This window comes from Diceros bicornis, chromosome X, assembly GCF_020826845.1.
Source record: "Diceros bicornis minor isolate mBicDic1 chromosome X, mDicBic1.mat.cur, whole genome shotgun sequence".
In the NCBI taxonomy this organism is placed as follows: domain Eukaryota; kingdom Metazoa; phylum Chordata; class Mammalia; order Perissodactyla; family Rhinocerotidae; genus Diceros; species Diceros bicornis.
Genome location: NC_080781.1, coordinates 110,182,169 through 110,209,597, shown reverse-complemented (window position 1 = coordinate 110,209,597; position 27,429 = coordinate 110,182,169). Strand labels below are relative to the sequence as shown.

Below are 27,429 nucleotides of genomic sequence, written 5' to 3'. Positions count from 1 at the left end.
GGGCCCAGCTTTCGCCCACAGGCTTGCCTCCCCCCGTGGTCCCGGGTTCCACTAGATGGTCTGGGGTCCCTCTCCAAGACCAGGGCACCTGCCCTTTTGAGGTGTGGAGTGGAGTATCCCGCCAAGGTTTTGTCAGGGTTCACCAGTCACAGGGAGCCAGCAAGGGGCCACTCCTGGGAGACGGGATGGGAGGCGTCTGGGCTGGAGAGGGGGAGAGGTGTCGAGGGCAAGGGAGAAGACCCGCGGCGGCACTTGGCCAGGAGGAAAAGGAAAGCAAGCGGACATAGGCTCTGCCTTCGGAGGTTCTCCCCTCTGCGCACCGCCAGCCGCCTAGTCCCCGGCTGACTGAAGGTTAAGGGGAAATCAGGGGGCGGGACAGAGCCACCAGAGAACGCTCCCCGTCACTCCCCACTGTCCCGCTCGACAGAGCTGGGGGCCTTCACCCCCAAGCCTCTACTCTGAGACTCCCCGGAGGTCCAGGCACTGGAAGGGGGTGGGTCGTCTGAGCCTCCACTCACACGCTGAGTATGTAGGGCTTGGTGGGGAGAGGAGGCATGGGGTTTGCCTGTACTAAGTACCCAACGGCAGTGAGCCGGGCTCCACCAAATTACAGCCCACAGCACTCGAGGATTGGAAATCCCAGGGCAGAAGGGGCGTCTTGTCTCAGGACCGCTGGCCTCGGACTCCCCGTGTCGCAGCTCAGTTGCGGGGCCGCAGTGCGGCTCCCCCCTACTGCCTCCTTTCTAAGCTCCACTGTGGAGCGGCAGGTGCTGCAGCTCCTCCCCTCCGGCCTCGGCCGCACTCCCGGGTCATGGGGGCGGGGGAGAGGTGTGGTGGAGCATTGAGACTCCAGCGGCGGGCGCTCCCATCCAAGCACCCTGAGATCTCGGTGGAGAGGAAGAGGGGGTACAGGAGGCGAGGAGGAGGGTGAGGAGGATTGCAGAGCTCAGCCGCCGAGCAGTGCGCGGGAGGGGGGACGGGTAGGGGCTCCCTTCCAGCCTCCAGGGTCTGGGGACTCAGGGATGTAAGGCGAGAGCAGGGGGGTGTGACAATTCAGCAGAGGTCGGGACGTACCACGGAGCCCAGTGGCGGGGGGGGCAGAGGACGTGGTCATCAAGGGGAGCCCCCGCCCCCCTCCGCAAAGGCCTACGGCTGAGGTTGCAGGGAGAACTGGAACTGGGCTCACGGTAGGGGGAAGCGGTGCATTAAATCCTCCACCTCCCCATACCCCACTTCCGAGGGGGTGGGCAATAGAGGGGAGATTGGGGTTGGAGCAGCAGCGAGGGGGCCCCTCCCTTGCACCTCCCCCCACCGGACTTGGTCGCGCCCGAAGTGTAACACTTTCTCTTTGTCGGAGGAGCTCCGCTGTTTCCTGTGCTGTAGCTCCCGTTGCAGCGGCGCCCGTGGCAGCCCTGGCGGACGCAGGAGCGATGGCAGCGACCGATATAGCTCGCCAGGTGGTGAGTGCGGGGCTTGGGTGCCAGCGCCGGGGCCGGGGGCATGGGAAGGACCGAGGGGACCTGGCCGCCGCCACCGCCACTGCGAGGAGGGCAGTGGGCAGCATCCAGGAGCCAAGGCACAGGGAGACTTCTGCTCCCGGGGTCAGCAGCACAGTCCTCCAGCCTGTCTCCGAGAACGGCGGTGGCGGGGGTGGGTGGGGGGCCTGGCGCAGGCAGCGGGCCGGCGGCTGAACTTGCATTGCCCAAGAGCTGCAGTAAGCGCCGCCGCCTCCCTCGCTGCAGCTGCGGTCCCGTCGCTGGGGCGTTGCCGAATGAATGGCCGCACGAGCCGCCGAGCCCTTCGGGTCCCCGGCACCGGCACCCTGGCCTTGCTTCCTCAGACCGCGGGGCCGCGCCCCTGCGCACAGCTGCCCACCGGGACCCAGGCCTCCTCAAGAAGAGGGGCGCGGGGCTGGGGTTAGCCTGGGGCAGGAGGCGGGGAGGGGGGGCGGGGAGGTGGCTGGCTGGGGTAGGGTTTCTCCATATGCATTACATATGTGACTGCGTCTGTGTGTGTATCACTGTGTGCGTGTGAGTGCACGCGCGCGCACTCGTGCCTCTCCGGTCTGGCGGCGGCGCCCGGCTTGTCTGTGACCCTAGATGAGCCCGCCTGTTTCTCTGAGTGTGCTCACCTCCACGGTGTGTGTCCATGTGTCCGGGCTCCTCTCTGTCTGCTTGTGCTGTGTGACTGGGTCCCATTTGTGCGTCTGTGTGGGGTGCAGTTAGCTGGCCTGTCGGTGGCTGGTTGCGTATTTTGGCATGTTTCTGAGCACCTGACCCGGGTTTTGCGGGCCTCTGGGGGTCCGTTTTGGGTGCGTGTTCAGTGTAGCTGGGCTTGTGTGCCAAACCTGTGGAGCTGGCTTCTTTCTATAAGGACTCAGGAAAATAAGTGTGAGGCTTGCAAAAGCGGTACCGTCTCTCTTTTTGTTGGCAACCGACTCTGGAAAAGAAAAATCTTCACTGAAAGAACTGAAGTTTTCCAGCCTGGGATGTGCAGGGAAATCGTATTGAAGTGACCTGAGGCTCCATGTTTGTTTTTTTAGACCAGAAGTTTGGTTGCAAAGGGAGGGGATGATTCCGTTTGGGGGAACAACTTAGCCTTTCTATTCATCCATGACTATCTGGGATTTTAAGAAGCACACAATTACCAGCACTCTGAGATGAGGTGGGATAGTAAAGCAGAGGTAGGTCAAATCCCATGACATCAAATACCACTTGATGAAAATCTCTGAGCCACCCCCCCCCCCGCCCCGCCCCACACACAATGTTTTTAAACCTTGTGGCTTACTTATTTAGGGAAATAGCCCATGAAATGCAATTCCAGTGCAAAAAAAAAAAAATAGCCCCTAGGTATATGGTGTAATTGAAACTGATGTGTTTTCAAAATCTGAATCCAGAATCTGGCAATATTTTCTCTACAGGATATGTATGAATTTATTCCACCCTCTTGTCCCTGTTTGGAAGGGCAGGGTGATTTCTTTGGAACCTCCCCCACCCCTGCAGACCCCAGTACGGAGCTCTTTATGCAGTCATGATGTGGAAGGGCCAAGAGTAGATAGGAGACAATGCTCTGATAATGGAATTTGAGAGAATTCTCTTCTCTCCAAGATTGGCACTGTAATATTTATTGCTTTAGTGTTTTAAGGGTTCCCAGAGTGCTTTTCTGCTCCTCGTTACCTGCATTTTAGAGATGGCACGGCTTAAGTAGAGGAATTAGTCTCCTGATTACACTTGCTCCATCCTTAGTGACCAAAAAGGACGCTAATGATTTTTTGTCAGCTAATTAATTTACATCGACCTGTCCATACTCTCTCACCAGTCCCCCTAGCCTGGATTAGGATTGCAACGTGAATATTGCAAAGGGGAACATTCCAGAAGGTTATCTTTCACCTCAGGCACAACTCTGGCAACCCAGAGATCCCCTTTGTTCTGTAGATGGAGGGGTGGGGGTGGTTTAGGGCCACTTGGTCTGCTTTGCATGGTTCTAGTTTGCTCTGGCTGGCCTTACCACACTCTATGATGAAGAACGTAATTGTACACCAGATTCTGAAGCTCAAAGAGCAGCCCAAGCTTGAGACCTTGTTATCGTGATAAATGGGTTTCTGGGAAAACTGACGTCATTCTCCATGCCCCCCTTCCTCAGCCAGTGAAGCTCTTGTTTATGTGTCATTTGTCTCTCTGCTCTCCTTTGTGTCTGCAAGAAGTTGTAATTCACCAGGGGAAGATGGAATTAACTCAGGAGACCTTGGACGTCTGGTTGCTGTTTGTTTCTTCCAAGGAATGTGTATCCAGGGTTTGGGAGAATACACCTAAGTGTGCCTAGCTTAGTTCTTTTTAATGAGCTCTGAGAGGTGCCACGGTGCAAGTAGTGCTCTGGTGTGTGTGTGTGTGTGTGTGTGTGTCCTTTTCAGAGTCAGCTGAGGGTCACTCTGGCTAGTAAGGTAACATCATTAGTGACTAAAACAGGCTTTAGAGTTGCTGGTTAGGACCCTTACTTGGGCATGCATGCAACTTGGAAGTTCAGCTCTTGTGTACATAATAAGATCCCATCCCATTTGAATGAACACCACAAAGATTCTGCAGGACAAAACTATTTCGCCATTGTGTCCGTAAGTGTTTATTTGGTTGACGGATAAGCATCTGGCACTATGGCTAGCCCTGGTCAACTATACAAAAAAAAAGTAGTAGACATAGTTTCTGGCTTTTAAGCTTACAGTCTAGTTGGAGCCGCAAATTGTGGACACCAAAATAATTAGAGAACTGTAGAAGATTCTTGGTATGTTCTCACTCCCAACCCCTGCTTGTGAGGTGGCTTGGGTTGCTATTTGTATATACTCTTAGAGGTTACATGACTTGTCCAAGTCAACCTAACAAGGCACAGTGCAGGCCCCAGAGGCTGCATCTCCTGGCTCTTGCATTGAGCTGTTTCTTGAATTCTGGGGTCCAGACTCTAAGAGCCGGCCCATAGTAAGAACTGCTCATTGATTCTGGCTTGAACCAACCCCATAATGTGGACAATGATGCTTTCCTCCAGTGGCAGCCAGGTCTTTCTCCCTAATGAAAGAGCTTGCAGGGGCTCACATTGTCCTAGCTGGGGTTGGCCTGGAGCAATTGTCCCAGAGCAACTGGCCACAGGTGGCTGCACTCTGGTCTTGCTACCAAATGGCACTCACCCTTGATTATCCTTGAAGCTCCCTGCCTCAGCCATCTCCACCACCTCACACTAAAAGTAATATTATACCCTAAGCAGGGAGAGCAAAACCCCAATATTCACCCATACCTCTACTGGGATACAGCACTGAAGAAAACTTACAAGGGCCCAAATATTAAAAATTCTTGAATCAAAATCGAGGGTATATGGATCATCATTGTACTATTTTCCAACTTTTCTGTGTGTTGGAGACTTTTCCAAATAAAAAGTTGGAGGAAAAATGACAATGCCCCCCTTCAATTGCACACAGCCCCTTCCCTCAGGGAGTTCATAGTCTAGCAGTGGAGGCAGACACAAATAATGAGATAATTATCGTGTTAAGTGCTGCACCGGAGAGCTACTGCCTACTGTGAGAATTCATTATAAGGGGACCTAATCCAGCAGTGGATGGGGGCAGTGGGTGACAGGAAAGGCTTCCTGAGAGCTTCAAGGAGGAAAACGGTAGGTGTGAAGATGGGTGAGACCTCACTTCTGCTACTGGTCTGGGAACATTTCATTTGTTAATTCATGCACTTTTATTTTCATTCATTCCTTCAACATGTGTTTATTGGGCACCAGCTCTACCAGGCCCCGTGCCAGGTGCTGGGGATATAGTGGTGACCAAGGCACACAGACTCTACCCTCTCAGAGCTTCCACAGGAGAGGCAGGAATAAGCCTCTTCACATCCTAAATGTGACTGTTAGCAAGCAGTGTTCTTGTTACAGAACTGCATTACAGCTGAGCAATTTGTCTGTAGGACATAATGAGATTTTGGTCTGTCGTCGTGTGCATAGCATTTACTTTGTGGAGTCTCTGCTGTAAATTTCCTATTAATTGCTGGCTTTGCTACCCAGCATGGCCCCTCCCTTCGTGTGCTGTGAGGGAGCGAACCCCGCACATTTGCCTGAGCAAAACTAATTAGAAAGATAAGTCCCCTGGAAAAAGGTATTCCAAAACGAAATAAGGCTGATTCCTGGACTTGCCTGGGTTTCTGGATGATCAGAGCTGTGGCTTCACATTAGCGTGAACAATTGAGAAGGGCTTTTAGTTGCATGTACATTAAAACCACATTCAGGAAAGAAAGAGAGAGAGAAAAGAAAACGAAAGAAAAAGAATACCGTGGATAAGTTTAACATGTTTCTTTCAATGATCTCAAAATGCTTCCATCTGTATGATTTCATTTTCCCCAACAGCTTCCTGGACACGTGTTATTGTTCTCTTCATTTTATGGGTACAGGGAGACCAAGTGACTTAGTCCAAAGTGTTATTGCTGGTCAGTGAATGAAACAATGAAACACCTACCACATGACACAGATTCATATTTTAAAAAAACTTTGGACCTTTCATGATGTTTCTAAGAAATATAAATGCTGCCCTGTCCCGTCTCCCCCCCTTCCCACTGTCCCCCCCAAGCACACTCATGGGGGTCAGAGAAGAATATCCTCGGGTGCTTTGAAGACTCTGATATTAAAAAGATTCTCAGTTTAAATCCCAGATAGCACAGTCATGGGTTATGTGTGGGTTTTCTTTCTTTTTTTTTCCCCATATTGCTTTAAATAAAAATCTTGGAGCCACCAGCCATGTAATGATGGATTATTTTAAGTAACAACTGGAGGAGGGGGCAGAATAAATTAGAAACACAGACCCTTCCTCCTCGGTTTGGCAGGAGGAGGCTTCTGCTGCCAGGATTTGGGATTTGAAACCGTGGGTTTCTCTGCTGTCTGCACAGAGGAAGGAGGCCACAGGCTCGGGAGAGTGAGAAATAGTGTTGTCTTCTTCTTCAGTGTCTTCTCATTAGAGGCAGCCATCTGCTGAATTATGCCGCGTGCTCTCGGCTGGCCCTGGAGTTGGGTCTTCCGTTGGCTGGCCCTGGAGTTGGGTCTTACGTTCGACTCGCTTAAAGGTGACTGGGGAAAGGATTTGCAGGCCTTCTCAGGGACAGGGCTGGGGCTCAAGTATTTCCTGCCAGGGCCCTCTGACCCCTGATGAAGGCCCTGGGGTAACAGGAGCAGAACTCTGCTTTCACGGCCCTGATGAGGTGTGAGGTAGTGTTCCCTTTCCTTTCACAGCAGAGGCCCCTAGCTCTGAACACTGGCGCTGAGGCAGGAACTGGGTTTTTTCAGATCCCCTTTAAACGAGACCAGATGGAGGCAGAGGCAAATTCTGGCTCCCCAGAGGACAGTTGGGCATTCATCCAGAGGCCTGTGAGTAAACCTTTTTTCTTTTTTTAACAGATTGGCGATAACAATGGCCAGAACACCGAGAAAACTCTGTTTAAAGAGCCTGGCTTGAAGGGAAGCTGTCTGGCTTTTGTGGGAAAGTTGACCCATCTTGAGCAGGGGTCACCCCTGGCCTGAGGTGCAGATATTTTATCTAGAATCTGGCTTATTGGGTTAGGTAGCCCTGGGGCTCTTGAGCAGAGCTAGGCAGCTGACCAGGCTGAGGCTCAGACTGGAGTCAGAAAAGAGGGAAATGGGAGAGAGAAGCCCCTCCATGCCATCCACTGCCTCAGTTGCCTTCCATGGGCCAGAGCCCCCTTGGTGAGCCCACAGGCTTCTGGATGATGTTCTGTGACCCTTCTCCCTCCGACTAGCATCAAGGCACAAGCCTGATGTCCTGGAATTTTAGCAGCATAAAGAAATATATCTGCCGCTTGAGTCAGCATTTCCATTTGAGAATGGCAGTCTACTTGACAGGGCCCAGGATGGGAGCACCCCTCTCGGCCACTAAATCACTCTGTGACTCGGGACAAGTCACTTCCTCTCTCTGAGTCTCTGTTTCCCCTTTTGTAAAATGAGCAGGTTAGATTAAGTGACCTTTAATGGCGTTTCCAGATCTTACTTTGTATGGGTCTTCTGTTTCCTTGTTCTCCAGCCTAATTTCTTTTAGGTCCTTGCCTGCTTCTGCTTCCGAATGAGGCAGCAGACTTGAACTCCACCCCTTCCCTGCTTTGAGTCCTCGAGCTGGGTGGGGAGAGTTGTAAAGAAGGCAAGTGTGTGCTTTTAGCTCAGCAGGTTCTCTGTGAGTAGAATAGAAACAACCCTTCAGATAGTGTCTGTTCGTGTAGGTGTATACAGCTATTGTCTTCCTATAAAAGTACATGACAGCTGAATTTTTGTCTACTGAATCTCATTTTAAGCACTAGGAGAGCTGGCTATTTAATGGAATCCTGCTGTGAATCCTTTTATAGAATGAAAAGCCACTCTGGAATTGATCTGGTGTATTAAAATCCAGAGTTTCAGGTATTGGATTTGCCAAAAATGGGCATTCTCCCTGTATGGTGAGGATGGCGTCCTTTGTGCTTCCTTGGGGTTCCCTAAGCTGCTCCCCCACTGAAGGGCATTCCTGGGACCCCTTAGGGGTGCTGCCAGCTTTTGCAGGCTTTCTTTCTCCTTGGAAAGGCCCCCAAATTTCTCTCTCCCAGCTCAGGTCATTGCCGCTACTATCAGTCTCCTCTTAGCCTGGCTTGATCTGCTCGAGGGAAAGCCCGATATTTGAAGTGTTCGGCACATTGGAGGTTTTTTTTTTTTTAACCTCTGGGATCTAACTTATCAGTGCTTATGTGGTTCTTATGGCTGATAATACAGTGGCATCCACTCCCTTGACAACACTGGAGGCAGCAGATAGGGCCATCAGCCACCTGCTTCTTCCATCAAGACTCTGCTACATGTTTCAAGATATGTGATTTGAGTTCTGGTTCACATGAATCTTTATAGTAATAAGTTACACTGTATAATAATAAGTTATGTATATATAACAATAATAGTAGTGTTATCAGGAGAATAATAGGATTTAATTGTATTATCGGTAAAATAAATGTTTTATATATAGTAAAACTGCCTGAACGCTGAATACTTAACCGAATTTTCTGGTTATCTGTATGTAAAGCACCTTTTTGATTGTAGTTGAAGATTTTGCTAAAATATCTGAGGCCACTTTTTTGCCTAGGAGAGCATCATCACAGAATCTTTTTAAAAAATAACATTTTTATTCTGATTATAAAAGTGAAATATGCCTATTGTAGAAAATTTGGAAAACACAGAAAAGCAACAACACCTACAGCCCCTCCACCCAAAAGTAACCATTGTCACCATTTTGGTGTATATTCTTCCAAGCTTTTAAAAATGTATATATACTTTTTCCCGTGATTGAGATGATCCTGTGTACACAGGGTTTTGTTTTGTTTCATTTTTTGCCGAACAGTTTTTGGTTATCATTTTCCTATGCCATTAAATATTCTTAGAAAATATTTTTATTAGCTGCTTACTATACCATCACGCATCATGGAACTATTGCTTGATTTTGATCGTCCTGAAGATGTGCAGCGTCTAGCAGAGATTGGTGTCTAGGGTTGAGGACGCAGATGGAGAAAGGGAAGGTGTGAGAGATCAGGCCCACCAGTAGGTGACCCATGAGGCTGCTGGAGAGACTCCTGTTTCAGTGTTTCTGCCCTTTCCCAGCTTCTATGTGAAAGGCCGGAGGAGAAAGTTTAGGGAAAGCCCAGTCATCAGTGACGAGTTCCAAACTTTTTGCTTTGGTCTCATCCTTCAGAATGACAGCTAACTTGGCCGCCCCAGTTTTAAACGGAGGCAGGAAATTCTCCATTGACACAATGCACCCTCAGTCCCCGGAGGCCTCAAATGCTGCTTGCTTAGTATACCACAAAGTTTGGAAGAGGGGCGGGAGGGAGCAGGGCACAGGAGTTGCCTACTTGGGTGCTTATGGGACTCTTTATTTTCAGAATAACAGCAATGGGAGAAAGATGCACAGCTGGAACCGCCATAACTGCGTTCTTCATAACATGAACCTTCGAATATTCAATTAAAAAACAAAACTGGTGTGTCCTCAGGGGAGGAGGCGGAAGAGAAAGAGAGTGGTGTTTCTGCCTGTGATATGAAATGTGGTATAACGTATTTCAAAACCGCAGGTGACTGCAGATGAGGAGAAAACAGGAAATGTAATTGGGGAGGAGAGTGGGGGCTCTCCCAATTCTCAGGAGTACTATTTCGTTTTGCCTTCCTTTTAGCTCCTCTCAGACTCTCTGCATCCTAATTACCTCTGCTGCAAAGCTGAGCGAACACTCTCTTTTCTTGTATTAAAAATGTTTTTAAATTACACAGGTAATGAGTGAATACATTCATGTTGTAAAAGGATCAAACAATACAGAAGCATACTGACTACCCCCTGAGTAAGCCCCTATTTCCATTCCCTTCCCTTGAGGTCACCACAGTTGCTGGTTTGCTGGGTGTCTGTTCAGGCCCCTTTCTATGCGCTCACATACGTTTGTGTGCAAATACACATATAGAGGGCTTTTTTGCATATATGAGCTTATACCGTACTTATTGTTCTACAACTTCTTTTTTCTACATTATAGTAGGTCTTGGAGATATTCACTTCAGTGCATATAGACCTACCACATTCTTCTGAATGGCTGCAGAATATTCCAGAATATGCATGTACCATAATTTAGTTAATATTTTCCTATTGTTGGAATATAGGTTTTTTCTAGTTTTTCAGTATTATAAACAATGCTGTAATGAATTTCCTGTACATAGTTCTTTGTACAGACAAGCAAGTTTCTGTAGAATAGAATCCAAGGGGAGGTTGCAGGGTTACGGGAGATGGGCTATTTAACATTTTAGTGACTGTGGTCTTTCTAGCATCTCAGTTCAAGCCTTGAATATGGCACCACCTGCTACTCAAGATGATAACTTGAGTTTTTAGTGTCAGATGTGCTGGGCACATTGTGAACATCCAAGGAATGTTTGATTAACTGCAATCAGAGTAATCAGGACTTCGATTAATCAGGCCACCTTAAAGAGAAAGAGGAAAGAGATAAGATATCAGAGGTTTAGTGAGGGAGGGGGGAAGAAACTTCCAGAGATTGTCCTGGGGTCAGTGTACATTCAGTCCAATGTCCTATACTTTTTACCTCCACAAAATTAGCTCTGAACAATGAGGACTGATATTCATAATAATGACCTTGACATCTTATAAAATTCATCAAAGCAAGAGTGAATGATGCTCCCTATACAGGATTTCCTAAAGCAGGAACTATATATACAAATACATTTTTGAAGCTGTCTCAGCTACAAGCCTTAAGACAAAAACTTTGCTGCTTAAATCTTGGTTAGCAAGAAAAACACATTAACCAGATCCCATGTCCCCTGTCCCCAAACCCTCCAGTTAATTTAGGTGTATTGGACACTGGGTGAAAAGATACAGAAGAAGTAAGGATTCTGAAAGTCCAGATCATCTAGATCAATGATTATTTCTCTGTAATTCTTCTTAATTTCAACCTTGGCTTCTGGTGATAGAAAACTATTGAGCCATCTCTTATTTTTGTGATTATTTCCCCCTCTTAGAAGAATCCTTTTCATCTTCCCATTCCTTACTTGTGGGCATTTCCTATATTCAATCTTTAGCTCTTTTCTCCCTGTACTGTCTCTTGGAGAACACATCCAGTTTCATACTTCTCACTCCTAAATTTATATCCCAGTCCTGAATTCTCCTTGAGCCTACAATCCCATTTCGCTAAGTACTTATTGGATTTCTTCTCCTGGATATCTCACCATAAAATCAAAACTATCTTATTTTCCTTAACATATAAAATGCTTTACAAATCCAGAAGAGAAAGACAAACACCTATTATGGGCAAAGACATGAATAGGCAACTCACATATATGTATGCATATACACAATACACATATATAGTTGAACAATAAAAAAATGTTCACCTTCAGTAACAAAATGCAGACTCAATAACGCAATGCTGTTTTCCAATGATTCAATTCACAATGGTTAAAAAGCCTCAGAAACTCAATGTTGTTCTAAGTATGGAAAAACAGACACTCTTGCACAGTGGTGGTGGAAATAGACATTTGTACTGTTCTCTGTTGAATGATTTCTCAGTGTATACCAAAACCTTTCAAATGTGTGTGCCCTTGGACTTAGTGGGCTTCAATTTTAGGAATTCAACTTAAGGAAATAATCGGAGATACATGCAAACCTGTAAGAACAAGAATTATTGTTTATATTGTTGAAAACTTGGAAACATGCTAAATGTCTAGCAGTGGAAGATTGATTAAGAAAATATGGTAAATTCCTACAATGGAATGCTATGTGGCTAGTAAAAATAATGTTTTAGAAGTATACTTAATTACTCAAGAAAACATCCATGTTATATTAAACGTCATGTTATTGATTCAAATTATGAAAAGGAATATACAGGATTATCCCTATTTTGTAAGAAAAAAGGTATACAGACTGGAGGGAAATACATATAAATATTAACAGTGATTATCACTAATATTTTTCATTTTCTCCTTTATAATTTTCTGTATGTTATATCTACAGTGAACATTGATTACCTTTATAAAATAAAAAGCCTAGTAAATGTAATTTCTTTTAGTAATAGTTGTTTAAAACCAGACTCCTTGACTTCTCCACTAAACAAGCACCCTTTCCCGGCTTCCCTCTTTCTGTCCATAGTGCCATCAGTCCAAGCTCCCAGGCTTAGAATCTTGCAGCCTTAGAGCTTTGATTGCTCCATCACTCCCTCTGCCCAATCACTCACTGAGTCTCGTCCCTTCTTTAGGAAGTCTCTCCAATTTGTTCCTCACTCCTGAGTCCCAAAACAGATCAGTTCACTTCAACCAGCATTTATTGTCACAGTGCCTGGATGTCACTCTGCTGGTTCAACATTATTCGAGTCATCTCCTAATATGTCTTCCTGCCCCTACTCTCTCTTTCCTCCAGTCAATCAAGCACCCTACTTGTCTCATGGCCTTCCTTCCTGAAACACTCAAAATCCTCTCAAACCCCATTGCCCAGGGAATAAAGTCCATACTCTTTCTTCTGCTATTTAGGGCTCTTTACAGCACTGTGCTAGGTGGGAGGTAACAGTGGACATATGGGAAATGCTTGGTAAGCCTTTGGCAATGAAGTAGATCTTTAAGAATAAGGTGCAGAGTTCTCCCCACTGCCCTTCACTGTCTTCAGTTTGAAAATTTCCCTTCCTCTCCTCTAGGCACTTGGACCAGAGGCTTTGGAGAACTTGAAGTTTCATGGTGCTGAATTTGGAGACAGGAAGAGGCAGCCAGGGGAGATAAAATATGGCTCAGGAAACCTCAACTCTGTGTCCCTCCCAATTTCCGACGCCTGCTACGTAGGAGGCTCCACTGAGAAAGCATATTGGCTCTTAAATATCTGTCTCCTCTGCAGTGTTGAGGAACAGGAATGAACAGTGGGACACTTAATCTTTCTTTATTTGCTTTAATAAAAAGAAGGAGAAAGGGGGAAGGGGTAGCAGAAAGGGGTGAATGTAGAACAAGCCCTGGGTGATGTGGGTCATTCATGAAACCAAACTGTCTTCAGGTGTCCCTCTGGGGCCCAGAATACGCCACCCCAGACTGAATGATGGCATATGGTTGTGTGTCAAGAATACTCCACTGGGAGTGTGTGGGGTGAGATGTGTGAGGGTAATGAACTTGCCAGACGGCAGTCACCAACATTAGCCCTGTCTCTCACCCTTGGAGGATCTGATGATACCAATGGGAGTGAGATTGCAAGCTGGGTGAAGTGGCTATCTGGGAACAGTTCTGACAGTGTCAGCCACTGAGATGCCCCCTCACCAACACAGCCCATCCCTCTCAGTGTGGAAGTATACCCTTATTATGGACCTAGTCTAAGAGTAGGTCCAGTCCAGCCTAAGAACTGTCTGGTAGCATAGCCTGGGGTGCTGGCACAGGCCTCCTGGCACTAACCAGGCCCTTTTTAGATTGTTCTTGGCACCCTTCTGGTTACAGAAATCTTGGCGTAGTCCCATCCAACAGAAACTCTGACTGCTTACCTAGCCCACCCCTCTTGTCTAGCTTGGCTGTCTCCAGGTTCCCTGCTCCTCCCTTCTCCCCTCCCCCGTGGCCATTGGCTGTTAGCACGTTTCTTGAGTACGTGCAGGTCCCCTTTGTCCTTCCCCCTGGCTCCTTGGAACCCTGCCTCAGTTTGAGGTTCTCCCTGCTTTGTAAAACCATTAACAATAAGAAGCTTTGGGACTTGCAGGTGAAGCAAAGGTCCTCTGCTTTCCAGAGCTGTGAGTGGCTTGGCTGACCCCGGTGGAGACAAGGGAACCAGAGGAAGCATGCAGGGAGCTCTCTCTAGCTGGAGGGAGCCACAAGTGTTCCACGGCCTCATGTGTTTGTTTGGGGGTCTGTGTGGAAGGATAACCGCCAGTGCAGTAAGAACAGCAGCTAGTATTTGTGGAATGCTTGCCACATGCTAGGCACCGTGCTTGGTGCTTGGGGAGCATTATCCCATCTAATCCTCACACCAGTCCTACGAGGCAGTAACCAGTTCCCGATTTTACAGATGGGGAAATTTTGAGAAGTTAAGGAATTTTTCCGAGGTCAGAAGGTGGAGGAGGTGGGTCTCTAACTCAGAGCTGCTTGATTTCAAGGCCTAATCTCTTAACCTTTGTGCTGTGCCACCTTTGTAGGTCCCCAAAATGTCCTAGAGAGAGGAGTAATTGCTTTTCAAAGTTCCTTCATAATATTTACTGAACCCTTATGCATGTACCAGGCATTGTGCTAAGCTCGTTACATGTGTTAGCACATTTGAGCCTCCTGAGCACCTCTAAGATAGGTAATATTATCTCATATGACAGATGTGGGAGGAGACTAAGTCTCTGAGAGGTTACCCAGTTTGTAAGTGATTGAGTCAAGAGTTAACTCAAGTCTGTGAACCTCCGGTGCCAGTGTTCTCATCCCCTGACCCCGCCCGACCACCCCTCGTAAGCCCCCTGTGTGGTTTGCTCTGTCTGGAACCATGATGACATTCATTACAGAACTCTGAGCAAGAATCCATGATTTCTAAGCTGACGGGCCATTTTTGCTTTGGAGCATGGAGTAGCCAAGGGAAGAAATGACACACTGGGCCTGGGCGGGTGTTACTTCCTAGCATGGACAGCATTTGTATGGAGAAGTGAGACGCAGATTGCTTTTAAGCACATTTTCATTTTCTTCCCTGCCTCCCCCTCCAAATTAGGGTGAAGGTTGCCGAACTGTCCCCCTGGCTGGACACGTGGGGTTTGACAGCTTGCCCGACCAGCTGGTGAACAAGTCAGTCAGCCAGGGCTTCTGCTTCAACATCCTGTGCGTGGGTGAGTATTTCCATAGCAGGAAATTCTGTTACAGAATATGGATCCTTAATGACTGGATGTGGCTTTGCAGGTAATTAGGTTAAATAGTGTGTCATTCTGATCTATTTGCAAGAGTGTCCCCCCACCTCCCTTTTATCTCTCTGCTTGTTTTGTAAGCTGTGATTACATTTTTCCCTGGCCAGTCCAGAATATGGGGCCATACCTTGGGGGAAACTGAGCTGTATGACACCCAGTGGAAATTTTGTAAGGGAGCTGGCTGGCTCAGCTACTGCTGTTGAGTTCCTTTTGACTGCAGAAAATAGGAGCCAGGACAGAATTGGGAGGGAGGTGATGGCTGGAGAAAGATGCCTGCCCACCAGCTGTGGGCAGTGGGTTGGGTCTGTCTGTTTCTTCTGCAGCTCTGCTATACTTGGTACAGTTTGAGCTCAAGTGCAGGGACCACACAGCTGTGTGCGAAGTTCTTTTATTCCTCTTAAGTATATCTCTGCCTGGACCTGTAGTCTCAAGTGTGAGAACCACATCTTAGTCACCTCTAATGTGATAATTATAGCAAAGTTCAATAATGTTTGTGAAATGAATGAATGAATTAACCCCACAGGAACCACTCATCATACATCTCAAACACTTCCCCAAATTAGCAATTTGGGTCCTTACTAGGACTCTGTGAAGTGAGCACAGCGAGTAGCATTTGTAGCCTCATGGAACAGACGGACACCCAGAGACTTGGGAGAATAAGGAACTTAGCTGAGGCAACACAGAGTGGCAGAGCCATGACGAGGACCCAGGTCTGGGTGACCCTTTGTCCCTGCCACTGCTTTTCTAACTGCTGCCAGCAACATCTCTTGAGAACACAAAAGCACTTTGGAAACTGTCAAGCACCAACCAAACAAATATGAACAACAACAGTTCCTTGACATTCTTTAAGAATCTCTCCTTAGACCTTAAAGAAAAATCCAAAATTTGTCAACACGATCATAGCATATAATTTTCACTATGCAGTGAAGCCTACCTGCATATTTTCAGTGGCCTACTTCTAAAATTTAATGATTGTATAAATACCATTATTATGACCTTATTAAGTCAGTTTCATGCTGGCTGGAACACTCAAACACTTTTGCTAATTGCCTTTTCTTATTTTTGTATAGAGTGTATGGGGAACTCATTCATGTTGAGGATCTGAACCATGACTGAATTGGATATTTTTCTCTGGTCTAAAGTTCTGTCTTCTAAGAAAAGTCATTCGTTTTTTTGGACTCTTCATTTTTTCTTCTCCTCCATCCCCAGCACTCTTTTCTAGATCATTTTCTGTGGGAGAAAAACTACACACTCAAGGCCAAGTAGAGAATAACAGAGCCACTTCTAAATATGGACTACAGGCAGTCAACTAGGCTCACTCACCAGCTAAATGACTCACTCCCACACACCAGCTTTGGAACCTATGAATTGAAAATATGTGCTTCACAGAACTACACATCATGGGCCTTACAGTCCAGATCTAGGCTGTTAATTCTTCAAATGCCAAAAGTTTACTCATGGTCATGATGAGGTGCTATGAGGAGAGGGAGACAAAATAAATAGAAGCCATGGTGAGCGACATCAAGATCAAATGCTATCACATCCAATATTAGCACTGCCAAATCTCTCCAATCTTTGGCTGATGGCCAACTTATTTCACATAATATTTGATTACTGAAAAATTTCCGCACAAACATGTTGGATTCCCTTGGCATTCTTCCCAGAGCTCCGTATGACCTGTACTGGCGTTGAGGAGATGAGAAATGAAATGACAGACCCACTCTAAGCAACCTTTCAACTAATAGGGTGGGCTAGTAAAGCTTTAGGAGGGAGGCCATGTAAATCAGATTGGCTCTGTGAGGGCGGAAGTGTAGGGTAATTGGATACGCAGACCACAGGCTCGCCTAGGGCCCAGAGGAAGAGGCAGCCAAGCTCAAGGCAAAGTGAGTGGGAGAAACAGTAAACTCTTATCTTTGAATTCCGACCCAGACCCAGGCATTGTATAACTACGACTGCTTCAGCCTACTTCAGCATGCACCTGCCAGGCTGGAATTGCTCAGAGGCCCGGGACAGACCTCTCAAGAGGGGAGGGGTAGGAAGGAAGGAGAACCTCTCACCCCCAAGGCGTCACCCCCTCTCTTTCTTCCCCCACTTGTCAAGTTTCAGGAAATGGCTGTCCTAATATCTCCTCTTTTAGCCCTGTTGGTGCAACCATTGGATGTACCAGCCCAGAGCAGTTTAGTTACACTCTCCATCCTTGATCCAAAAAAGCTTACAACTCATGCATCCTGCTCTCTGGCTGTGCTCACAACCTTGTCATTGCTCAGAGAACCCACAATTTGGGCCAAGGTCACGAGTGGCTTAGAGTGGCTCTAAGGCTGCAATCTCAGCCCAGCCATGGGGCTGGGTCCTCTCTCTGACTTAGCGAAGGGTCCATAGCTTGGCCGCTGGAGGTGATCTTCTCTCTCACAGGACTCTCAGTGACCACACTTTCATGCCTACCGCCTGTGCGTAACTGTCAGGTTTGCTCCCTCAATGACTGTTATATAGCAATTCTGTTTGGGCATGGAATATGTTCTTTTCCGATAGGGCATTTTAAGTGTAAATTTATGGTAGCACTAACTTTGATTATTAACAGAGACCTAGGATATTTTTATCACAGTATTGTTTATCTTGGTGCTGGGCTGCTGATCACGGGCCCAGGCCCAGCAGAGTGAATACTCTATATGCATATGCGCATGTGTGCGTGTGTGCACGTGTTATGTTGGGATTAGGAGAGAGAATTTTTACGAATCCAGAGTCCAATTTGTATGTAAGAGTACCAATAAACAGCACCTACAATGATTATTTTTAGATGGCTAGGCACATGGGTGTGAGCATATTATGACTCCTCTCCAACAGATTCTCTAGGGTTGACAAGAATTACTGACTGGGATGAGGTTCCCCTCCCCCCATAAAAAACATCTACTAGTCCCTTAGCTTTGGAAATCACTAGGATCCCATGATCCTAGATATAGTACAGGAGACCTCAGAGGAACCACCAGAGCCAACAGTACAAATGTTCTGCTGGGAAAGAGCCCCAGAGAGACTCAGCCCTCTGAATGCGCCAGCAACAGTAATGCCTGTGAAGAGCACAAAGGGTCATAATGATAATATTTACTTTGAAGCTGCTCGGGATTCCAGGCTCAACTGGGCTCTGTTGAACTTGGGAAAAAAAACATACAAGAGAAGCTGGATTGAGGCTCGCTAAAGCAAGAGGGGCAGGGCAGCTAGCGTTCTATCAAGGTCAAGGGTCGATTGTTTCATCCCTCCGTCTCTGGGAAAGGCAGCTGTCCACCTGTCTAAGACAGGCTGCCAGCAGTGGTGTGCCGATCAGTGGCTCACAGTCCGCTCCCAGGAGAAAACTTGCCATGGTTTGTAGCATTTGCCGATTTCCATGGTGTCCTTACTTCCACCATAGCTGGTTTTCAGCTGCCAGCATGACGTCACTGCATGTGGGCTTGGGAAGAGCTGCAGGAAGCAGGGCGAGCCGGCTCCAGCACGCCACTGCTGGCCAGGCCTCTACAAGATCAGGAAGGAGAAGAGGGCAAGGTCAGAGAGCCAGACATGACCTTGTCCCTGTCCACAGGCTCCCTTGGTCAACTGGAGTTCCTGGCGAGTTTCCTTTCGGACACTTCCCTGTTGAACTCAGAGACGTTTCTCTTGGTTTATTCCAACATTTGGAGCTGGAAGAGACTTTAGCTCCATGTGAACAGAGATAGTGACTGTCTTGTTCATTGTTGTATCCCTGGCCCCTAGAACTGTGCCTGGTTCCTATCAGAGGCTTTGTAAATAGTTGTTGAATGACTGAATGAACCAACAGATCACACCTATGGGATGCACAAGAGCATATTGGCTACAAGCATGGGCTCCAGTGTCAGACTGCCTGGATTCAAATGCTGGCTCTGCCACTTACTACTTTGTGACCCTGGATCAGTTACTTTGTCCACATTTGGTAGATGAGGAGGGTAAGGTGCAGAGAGGCTGAAGAGCTGGGGCAAATTCACACAGCTAGGAAGTGGCTTGGTTAACCCATCTGTAAATTAAGGACAAATAGTTTCTACCTCATAGACTTATTGTAGGGAAAAAAATAAAGAAATATGTATAGGGCTGTCCCCGTGGCTTGGCGGTTAAGTGCGTGTGCTCCGCTGCTGGCGGCCCGGTTCGGATCCTGGGCGCGCACCGACGCACCGCTTCTCCGGCCATGCTGAGGCCGCATCCCACATACAGCAACTAGAAGGATGTGCAACTATGACATACAACTATCTACTGGGGCTTTGGGGAAAAAAAGGAGGAGGATTGGCAATAGATGTTAGCTCAGCGCCGGTCTTCCTCAGCAAAAAGAGGAGGATTAGCATGGATGTTAGCTCAGGGCTGATCTTCCTCATACACACACACAAAAATCTTCTTTAAAAAAAAAACAAAAAGAAAGAAATATGTATAAAGTATTTACAGTGGTGCCTGGCACATCATAAGTGCTCCAGAAGTGATAGCTATTATTGTTGCTCTAACTTTTTCTTTTTATGGAAAAGGAGACTGAGGCTCAGAGAGGGGAGAGGGCTCGCCTCAGGTCACACAGTCATTTAGTGATAACCTGGCTGAGACTCTGCATTTCATCACTTGCAAGGACTTAATTGTACAAGGTGCCAGAGGATGCTAATATTAACAGCAAATGGGGAAAAGGACTAAGCTTTTCTTTATTACAGTGGTTTTTAACTCAGAGTAGAGAGGTCAACATCGGACTATCCCAGGGAGTGTAGTTTGAAAAAGTATATTTCATATTACGTGTTTTAAAATGAAATTCTTTTTAAAAAAACCTGGTGTTTCCAGAATACTATTTACATTAAGCAAAGTGAGATGAAATCCTCTTGGCTGATGGAGCTGACTTTAAAAGGGTTAAGAAACCCTGCTGTCCACTATGAGGAGGGAGGAGGAGAGAGAAATTGGCCCCTCGGGACTCCTCAGGTTTCCTTCTGGAATCTAATTGCTGAGTCCCCCCCTTCCTGCAGGGGTGTGGAATCTGTTGACCTGATTCGAGTTAGGCCACATGTGTCCCCCCACCGCATCAATACTGGGCCCAGGGCAGCATGAGAGGAGACAGCATCCTAGGCTCAGGCTGGGTCTGTGCCAGCCATTGAGAGAGGGCCCCCCCACCTCCCAGGCTCCACATTGATGGAAAACTGGAACGGGAGCCCTTGATAGCCATGGGAGGAGCCCACTTGATTTTCTGCCCTCTTCTCATGTTGCATTTATCACGATTCCCTAGACACCCACGGGTTCTTTCCTTCCAGACATTCATCATTGGGCATCTAATTTCCACAGCCCTTTTGTGCTGGCAGGCATGCATGTGGTCATTTTCCCTGCTGCTCCTCTCTGCTGCCCTGCCCTGCCCAGCCCTGCTGCCGGGCCTCCATTTCTCCAGCTGTGCAAACAGGGTGGGGCCCCTCAATCTGTAGTATTGCTCCTGAGCCCTCTGTGTGAGCCTCGTGCTAGGCCCTCTGGGGAGTACAGGAAGATGCCCCATCCCCTGATCTCTGAGGATTCTTAGGATCAGGGAGGCAGGGAGCTAGTTCTGGGTGCTGGGGAGACATGGCCCACCATACTCTAGGAGCTGTGGGGCATTCAACAAGGAGCTCACGGAATGGAAGAGGGGGCGGAGGTGGGAATGTATGCGGAAAATTCATTAGGCACATACAAAGACAGACTAAAATGTAGCTCGAACCTCAGGGCCCAGTGGGAAGGCAAGTGAGGGTGAGGGAGCCACCCTTGTGTTCCCGCCTCAGAGGTGCTGGCCCTGTTTGCAGTCGAGCTGCACCCCCACCTTGGGCGAGGAGAGGGTGATACATTCCGTTGCTTGGCCAAGTCTGCCACCTCCCACGGCAAAGGCCCCACCTCACCAAATTTTTCTTGGCACCCAAATACTTCCTGTTCCTTTAGGGAGGAAAAAAAGGCCTCTTCTGGGAGAATCTTTGCTGCTAATTGGTACAGCAGACCCTGGCTGGAAACATGATCCATGTGAGGAACCATTTCTCTGCACCCTGGCAATCAACCCCGTTAGTCAGACCTGGCTATGAAATTGGGCAGGGGGAGGAGTAGCCAGGCTGAGTTGAATGTTTTCCTTGTTCTCTCTTTCTCTCTCAGCAATCTCTCCATGCACAGAAAGTTCTCATCATAGACAGATATTTTAAAAATCACCTTCTGCATTCATAGCTCATTATTCAGGATAAAAGATGCATGGAAGATGCAAAGCCAGACACACCCAGAGGGTGGAGGGGAGACAGACCATTTGTAGTAATGCGTTCTGCAGCTCTAACCTTAGTCCTGGACGCCTTGCCTGATGTGTGCTGTCGGTCACAAAGGAGGGTTTGCCAGTCCAGGATTTGCCTAGTGCCAACCCACTCCCAACTGGGAAGACTTGTCAATGCTCACATCTCAAGGGTTGGGGTGGGGGGAAGAAGAGGGGTGATGATAACGGAATAGCAGGGTAGCCTAGGTATTCAAAGGGCAGTCCAGGGTAATTAGCTACTGAATCTTCTATTCCTGGTATTTCTGAATCACTTGCAGTGGGGTGGGGACCGAATACAGTCTGGATCCATGGAGATTATAAGTGGCTATAGTGCCCAGCCCGGCTTGTGACCTCATATCAGATTCTTGCCTAACTCCCATGCCACCAATTTCCCTCCAATGTCCTCATTCCCTGAAGACTCCTTGGCTCCTGGCAGTGGCTTGCCATCCCTTGGGTGTCCCGAGAATAACCTCCAAAAACCTTCACCAGTCCACCACAGCCCTTCCCCCACTGCCTCCCTGGTGTCAAGGTCAAGACTTTTGAAATTCCAGTGGTTTAATTTATTAGTATCCTGCAGCCTGTTAGTTAAACAAACAAATGACTGGTTTGTTTGAAATTTAAGGGGAAGAATAATAATTTGCGGCCTGATAAATTCCCTCCTCATTAGTAAAAATGGTCTCCCCACGGGGATACGCATCCGGGCATCTGCAGAGCACTTTCTGGCAGGGAGTGAGGTGGGGACTGAAAGGAGAGGATATTTATTTGACAGAGGGCCTGTTGTCCCTTTCTTTTAAAATTTAAAATAGCCCTTTAGTTTTTATTACAAAAGTTATACATGTTCCTCGTAGAAAACTTGGAAAACACAGGAAAGCATAAAGAAAGAAATGAAAACCACACATAACCCCACCACCTAGAGATAACCAGAGATATTATATTTCCTCCCAGTCTTTTTCTAGGCATAACTCTACCTCTCCATCACTGCCTATAACATAGTTTCTTTTTGTGACTATAAAAGCAATGCATACTCAAGTAACACAAAAAATATGAAGAATAAAAGGAAAATTACCCCGACTCCACTATTCTGAGATGCCTACTGCTAATACATTGGTGCAGTTCCTTTCAGTCTTCTTCACTTAACTGAGATCAAACAGTCCATGGAGTTCTATATGCTCTTCACTTAGTGTCTTATCGTGTACATTTTCCCATGTCAATAAATATGCATCTGAAACATGACGTGTAATGGCTGCATGGTCATTGTATGAATGGACCATAATTTATCCTTGTACTTTTCAGGAGAGACAGGTTTGGGCAAGTCTACCCTCATGGACACCCTGTTCAACACCAAGTTCGAGGGGGAGCCAGCCACCCACACACAGCCGGGTGTCCAGCTCCGGTCCAGTACTTATGACCTCCAAGAGAGCAACGTGGGGCTGAAACTCACAATCGTTAGCACGGTGGGCTTTGGGGACCAGATCAACAAGGAGGACAGGTAAGAAAGGCAGTTGGGAGGGGAGGCTGGTGGGAGGCTACAGGGAGGAGCTCACCATGTGGGTCCTGCCTGGACCTCTTAGAATGGCGTGGACAGGCAGCACGTACCTCACAAGCCCCGCCTCCACCCAGGGTCCCTGTCTACAGCAACTGTTCTGCTCCACATCCTTTGCCAAAAGAAGGGTGTCTTTCTGGTATACAAGGGTGAGGTCTCCTTTCCATTGAGCTCCTACCTTGTGCCAGGTACAGCTGTGCTCTGACAATCTGAAAAGGAATGACTTTATCTCTGCCCTTGAAGACCGGTTTTAAGCAAATAAGTTCCATCGAGTATGATATGCCCTGTAAAGGATAGGGCACAAGAGGTAAAGGACAAGTTACAATGAGAACATGAAGGAGAGAACAATCGGTTCCATGTGGGGAGGTCAGGGAGGCCTTGACAGTGGAGGTGCCCCCTGAGCAGCCCCTCGCAGGATGAACTATTTTGCCAGACAGACAAGGGAAGGGAGGGAAGGGCATTCCAGGCAGGAGTAACTGCTGTCCAAAGGCAAAGAGATGTGGACAGTTATGGCATGTTCTAGGTAACTGCAGAGTGCTCTGTCTGGCTAGCCCAGAGGCAGAGTTACTGTGAAGCTAACAAAGCTTAAGCTTCAGGGCTCTCACTTGCACAGGCCCCTACCAAGGCTGTGTAACTAAATTTTAGTTATAATATTGAATTATCTTTCTTGGAGGGCCTTCAAGTTGTATAAGCTTAAAGCCTCACAATACCTGGGTCTGCCCCTAGGCTAGTGCTTGGCGTGAGCTAGGGGAAAAGTAGGGAAGATGAGCCTGAAGAGGTAAGCAGGAGCCAGATCATGGAGGGATTGATAGAACATGCAGATGTGGAGTCACTGACAGGTTTTAAGAAGTAGACTGATGTAGTCAGATTGGCCTTTGAAGAAGGTACTTTGAGATAGTATGGAGGTAGGCTGGAGGATGGGAAGACCAATTAGGAGACTATTGGACAATTAGATTGAGGCCAGGTGTGGAGATAGGGAAGAGGAGACAGATTTGATAAATATTGAGCAGGTAGAATCAACAGGACTTGGTAGAGACTTGGTGTGGGGTTGTGAAGGCAAAAGAATAATCTAGAATGAGGCCCAGATTTCTGGCTTTGGAGAGTGGACAAATGGTGGTGGCATTCAGTAAGAGAGGTAATATAATAGAACCAGCTTTTAAAGGAATCAGCTCTGTTTTGGACATGTTGAGTTTGAGCTGTCTGTGGACCATTGAGAGAAATGATGAACTTCAGTGGTAGGCAGCTGAATATACAGGGTTAGAGTCAGGAGAGGGTCTGGGCTGGAAATATAGATTTGGGTTACCAAGGTATAGGTGATATGTTCCCACTGTTGATATGTGTAAGATTACCCAGGGATCAGAGTCGAGCGAGATAAACACTGGGCTAAAGACAAAAACCTTGGGATGTTAAGTCAGCAGATGGAGGAAAGACATCCTGAAAAGCAACTGAGTGGGACTAAGCAGAGAGGTAGGAGGAGAGACTGGGGGTTAGAGAATGGTATGTGAGTGGGGGGTAGGATGAGGCTCGGAGATGAGGATATAATGAGGGCTAGGGTCAGGGAGGGGTGGGGCCAGGCCCCATCTGCATTTAACTAGAAGTCACATGGTTGTCACATGTGTGTGCTCATCTCAGAAAAGGCCATTCATCATTTTGAGCAGTGTCTGCTCATCCTTCGAGGATTCTCTTGCTTCTTAGATGAACTCCCATATTCTCCTATTTCTCCCTTGAAGTTACAACAGCCATTCTCATTTCCTTATAATGAATAAATATATTTAACTTCTTAATAATTGAACTGAATTCTGTTTTCCATTTGGAATTCCAGATGAAAGACACCTCTGCTTTTTAGTGGCTTGCTTATTGTGCTAATCTTGTTTGGTTGAGAATAAATTAGACCCTGGGGCAGGGGGTGTTTGGGTCACAATATGAGGGCTTAATCTCAGCTGCAGATTGCTTGGGATCTCCTCAATTAAATTTCTCCCAGTTCTCAGTAACATCCATTCAACATATCTAACATTGGAAAATGCCTTGGTAGTGATGGTTTGGGAGGACTGAACTGATACGGCCCCTTAGAGGCTAATCTACTTCCATTATATTTTTAATATCCTTACTGTTTTTCCTGATTATAAATATGATACATACTCATACAAAATCAAATAATACCAAGTCAAATAAGTAGAAATGAAAAGCCTCCCTGAAATTGGGCTGGGGAGCAGGGGTGGAGTAAGCTCCAGGGATCTGTAATAACAAGCAGTGTTTTCTCCGTAGTGACAGGGCCATTTGGGCCCAGATATGTCAGTGCAGCTGCATTGAAACAGAGCATCAGAATGCCCTGCTCTACCCAGGGTGCATGTAAACTGGGAAGCGCGGCGACTAAGACCAATTCCTGGGGAAAGCCACAATTTAAAAGATGCTGGAGCAAAAGGAACCCAAGAAGGAGACTGAGAAGGACGGGCTAGAAAGGGCCGTGCTTAGGAACGCAGGCTTCGGTCTCAGACAGACCTGGGTTCAGATCCCATCTTGCCACTTATTAGCCCAGGGATCTTGGATAAGTTGTTTTGTGTTGGTCTCAGCCTACCGATAACCCATGTTACGGCTGGACCTAACCAATGTTGTGGCTGGACCGGCCCTTGTGGTTCTTATTATGATTGCAAGATGCCCTCAGCAATAAACATTAGGGAACTTTGGGGAACAAAAGGTTTAGTATTCACAGGTCCTGGAAAGCACATGGCTCACCTAGGGCCACGCAGTGAGGTCACGAATAAAGAAAGAGAGAGAGCACATGGACCTGGGTTTCTGCTTTTATTGGGGTCAGGGTGATGGCCTAGAGGGAGATGGCCTAGGGTCTTGTGGGATCACTCTTTATTGGTGAATTTAAAACATAAGAGAGGGAATTTAAAGCACGGAAGGGAAAAAACCAGGGCCCAAAGGGTCAGTTATGGAAATCAACCAAGATTTCTAAAACAAAGGAGCCTGAGGGGAGGATGTGGCCAGGCTCTTTCTCTTTATGTGGCTGGCAATCGGTTTATTGGAGTTAGCCATCTTTGAAGTGGATGCCTCTGCAATCAAAGCTCAAATCCAGCACTTGGGTTTTGAAAAAGAAAAACCAAGTGCCAGGGCTTACACTACAACAAGACACTTAAGTTCTCTATGCTTCAGTTTTCTTACCTGTAAAGTGAGGATGATTATAATACTAATATCTACCTTAGAGGGTTGTGGTGAGGCATACTTGACATGAGTGGCATATGAAATGCTTCAACAGTGCCTGGCTCAGAGTAACTAAGGAACAGAAAATATTATTATGATCATGACTTTTATTGGTAGAAGAATCAAGGGAGAGTTGTCTCATGTAGCATATGGGAGGGAATAAGTGGTGTCCAGGGAGATAAGAACTGAAAAATATCCATTGAGTTTGGCAACATGAGGTCATTAATAATGCACTTAGAAATAATAATTCCAGAGAAATTGTGGGTAGAAGCTGGACTGCCATGAGGGAGTGGGAGGTAAGTAAAGGCATCAGAATGGCAAAAAGAGCAATAGAACAGAAAATGAATTCAAGATCAAATTCATGTTTATATGGGAATTTAGCATATGTAAGTCAGCAAGGGAAAGAATGGACTATTCAAGAAAATGTGCTGGGAAAATAGGCCACCCATTAGGAAAAAATAAAATGAGACCCTCCCACACAAACATCATTCACAAAAATAGATTCCAGTTGGACTAAAAACAAATTCTAAAAATATAAGGAGAAAATATAGGAGAATATTTTTATAACTTGGGGGATAGAGAAGGCTTTTCTAGTCATGACACAAAATCCAAAAGTCATAGAAGAAAAGACTGGCAGATTTAACTTCATTAAAATAAAAAGAACACTTTGTATATTGAAAGATACCATAAACAAAAACAAAAACAAACTACTGATGAGGAGAAAATATTTGCAACCTATATAACAGACAAAGGATTTTTCTAAAATGTAAAAAGAGCTTCTTCAATTCAGTGAGAAATAGACAATTGACAGAAGAGGAAATATAAATGACCAATCAACATATGAAATGATGCTCATTCAACTTCACCAGTGATTAGGGAAATGCAAAATGAAACAATGAAATATATTTTTATCCATCAGATTCACAAAATAAAAGATAAAAAATATAATATCCACTAACACCAGGTAATTTCATTCATGTTGCTAGGAGTGTAAATTGATACAGATCTTTTAGAGGGCAAATTTGGCGGTATCTATTAAAATTTAAAATGTGGATACCTTATGATCCAGCAGTTCCACTTTTAGGTATATAGCCTAGAGAAACAATTACACATGTTCATGAAAAGCATACAGAAAGGATGTTCATTGCAACATTGGTTATGGAACAAAAAAATTTTTTAAACAGCCTAAATTTCCACCACTAGAGCAACTAAATGAGCTATGGTATGGAATTGTATTTGACAGCCTAAAAGAATGAGGTAGATCCACATGTATTTACATGGACATGTTGTTAAGTGCAAAAAAGTTGTAGAATGATACACAGATCACGATGCCATCTGTGTAAATCTGCCCCTTCCCAATCAAACAACAAACATTTCTTTTCCTGTCTATTTATGTATATAAATGCATAGAAAGAGGTCTGCGAGGAAAATCAACAGACTGAAAATTGTAGTTCCCGCTGAGAAGGGGAGAATAAGTACATGTATTGCTCATGTAA

General features: G+C 46.5%; 1 protein-coding gene across 9 annotated transcripts in view; it reads left to right on the top strand.

Moving 5' to 3' along the window:
* Positions 1-796: 796 nt before the first annotated feature.
* SEPTIN6 (septin 6) overlaps positions 797-27,429 on the top strand; it is a 64,269-nt gene continuing 37,636 nt past the window's right edge. For 6 of the 9 annotated variants that reach the window (XM_058536603.1, XM_058536601.1, XM_058536599.1 and 3 more), the window contains exons 1-4: positions 801-927; positions 1,358-1,460; positions 14,732-14,846; positions 22,480-22,675. In XM_058536603.1, the coding sequence (XP_058392586.1) occupies positions 812-927; positions 1,358-1,460; positions 14,732-14,846; positions 22,480-22,675 (530 nt within the window). In that variant the 5' untranslated portion in view covers positions 801-811. Of the gene's footprint in view, positions 928-1,357; positions 1,461-6,818; positions 6,895-14,731; positions 14,847-22,479; positions 22,676-27,429 lie in introns of those variants that run through there. The other 3 variants (XM_058536607.1, XM_058536598.1, XM_058536600.1) reach the window with 3 other exon arrangements.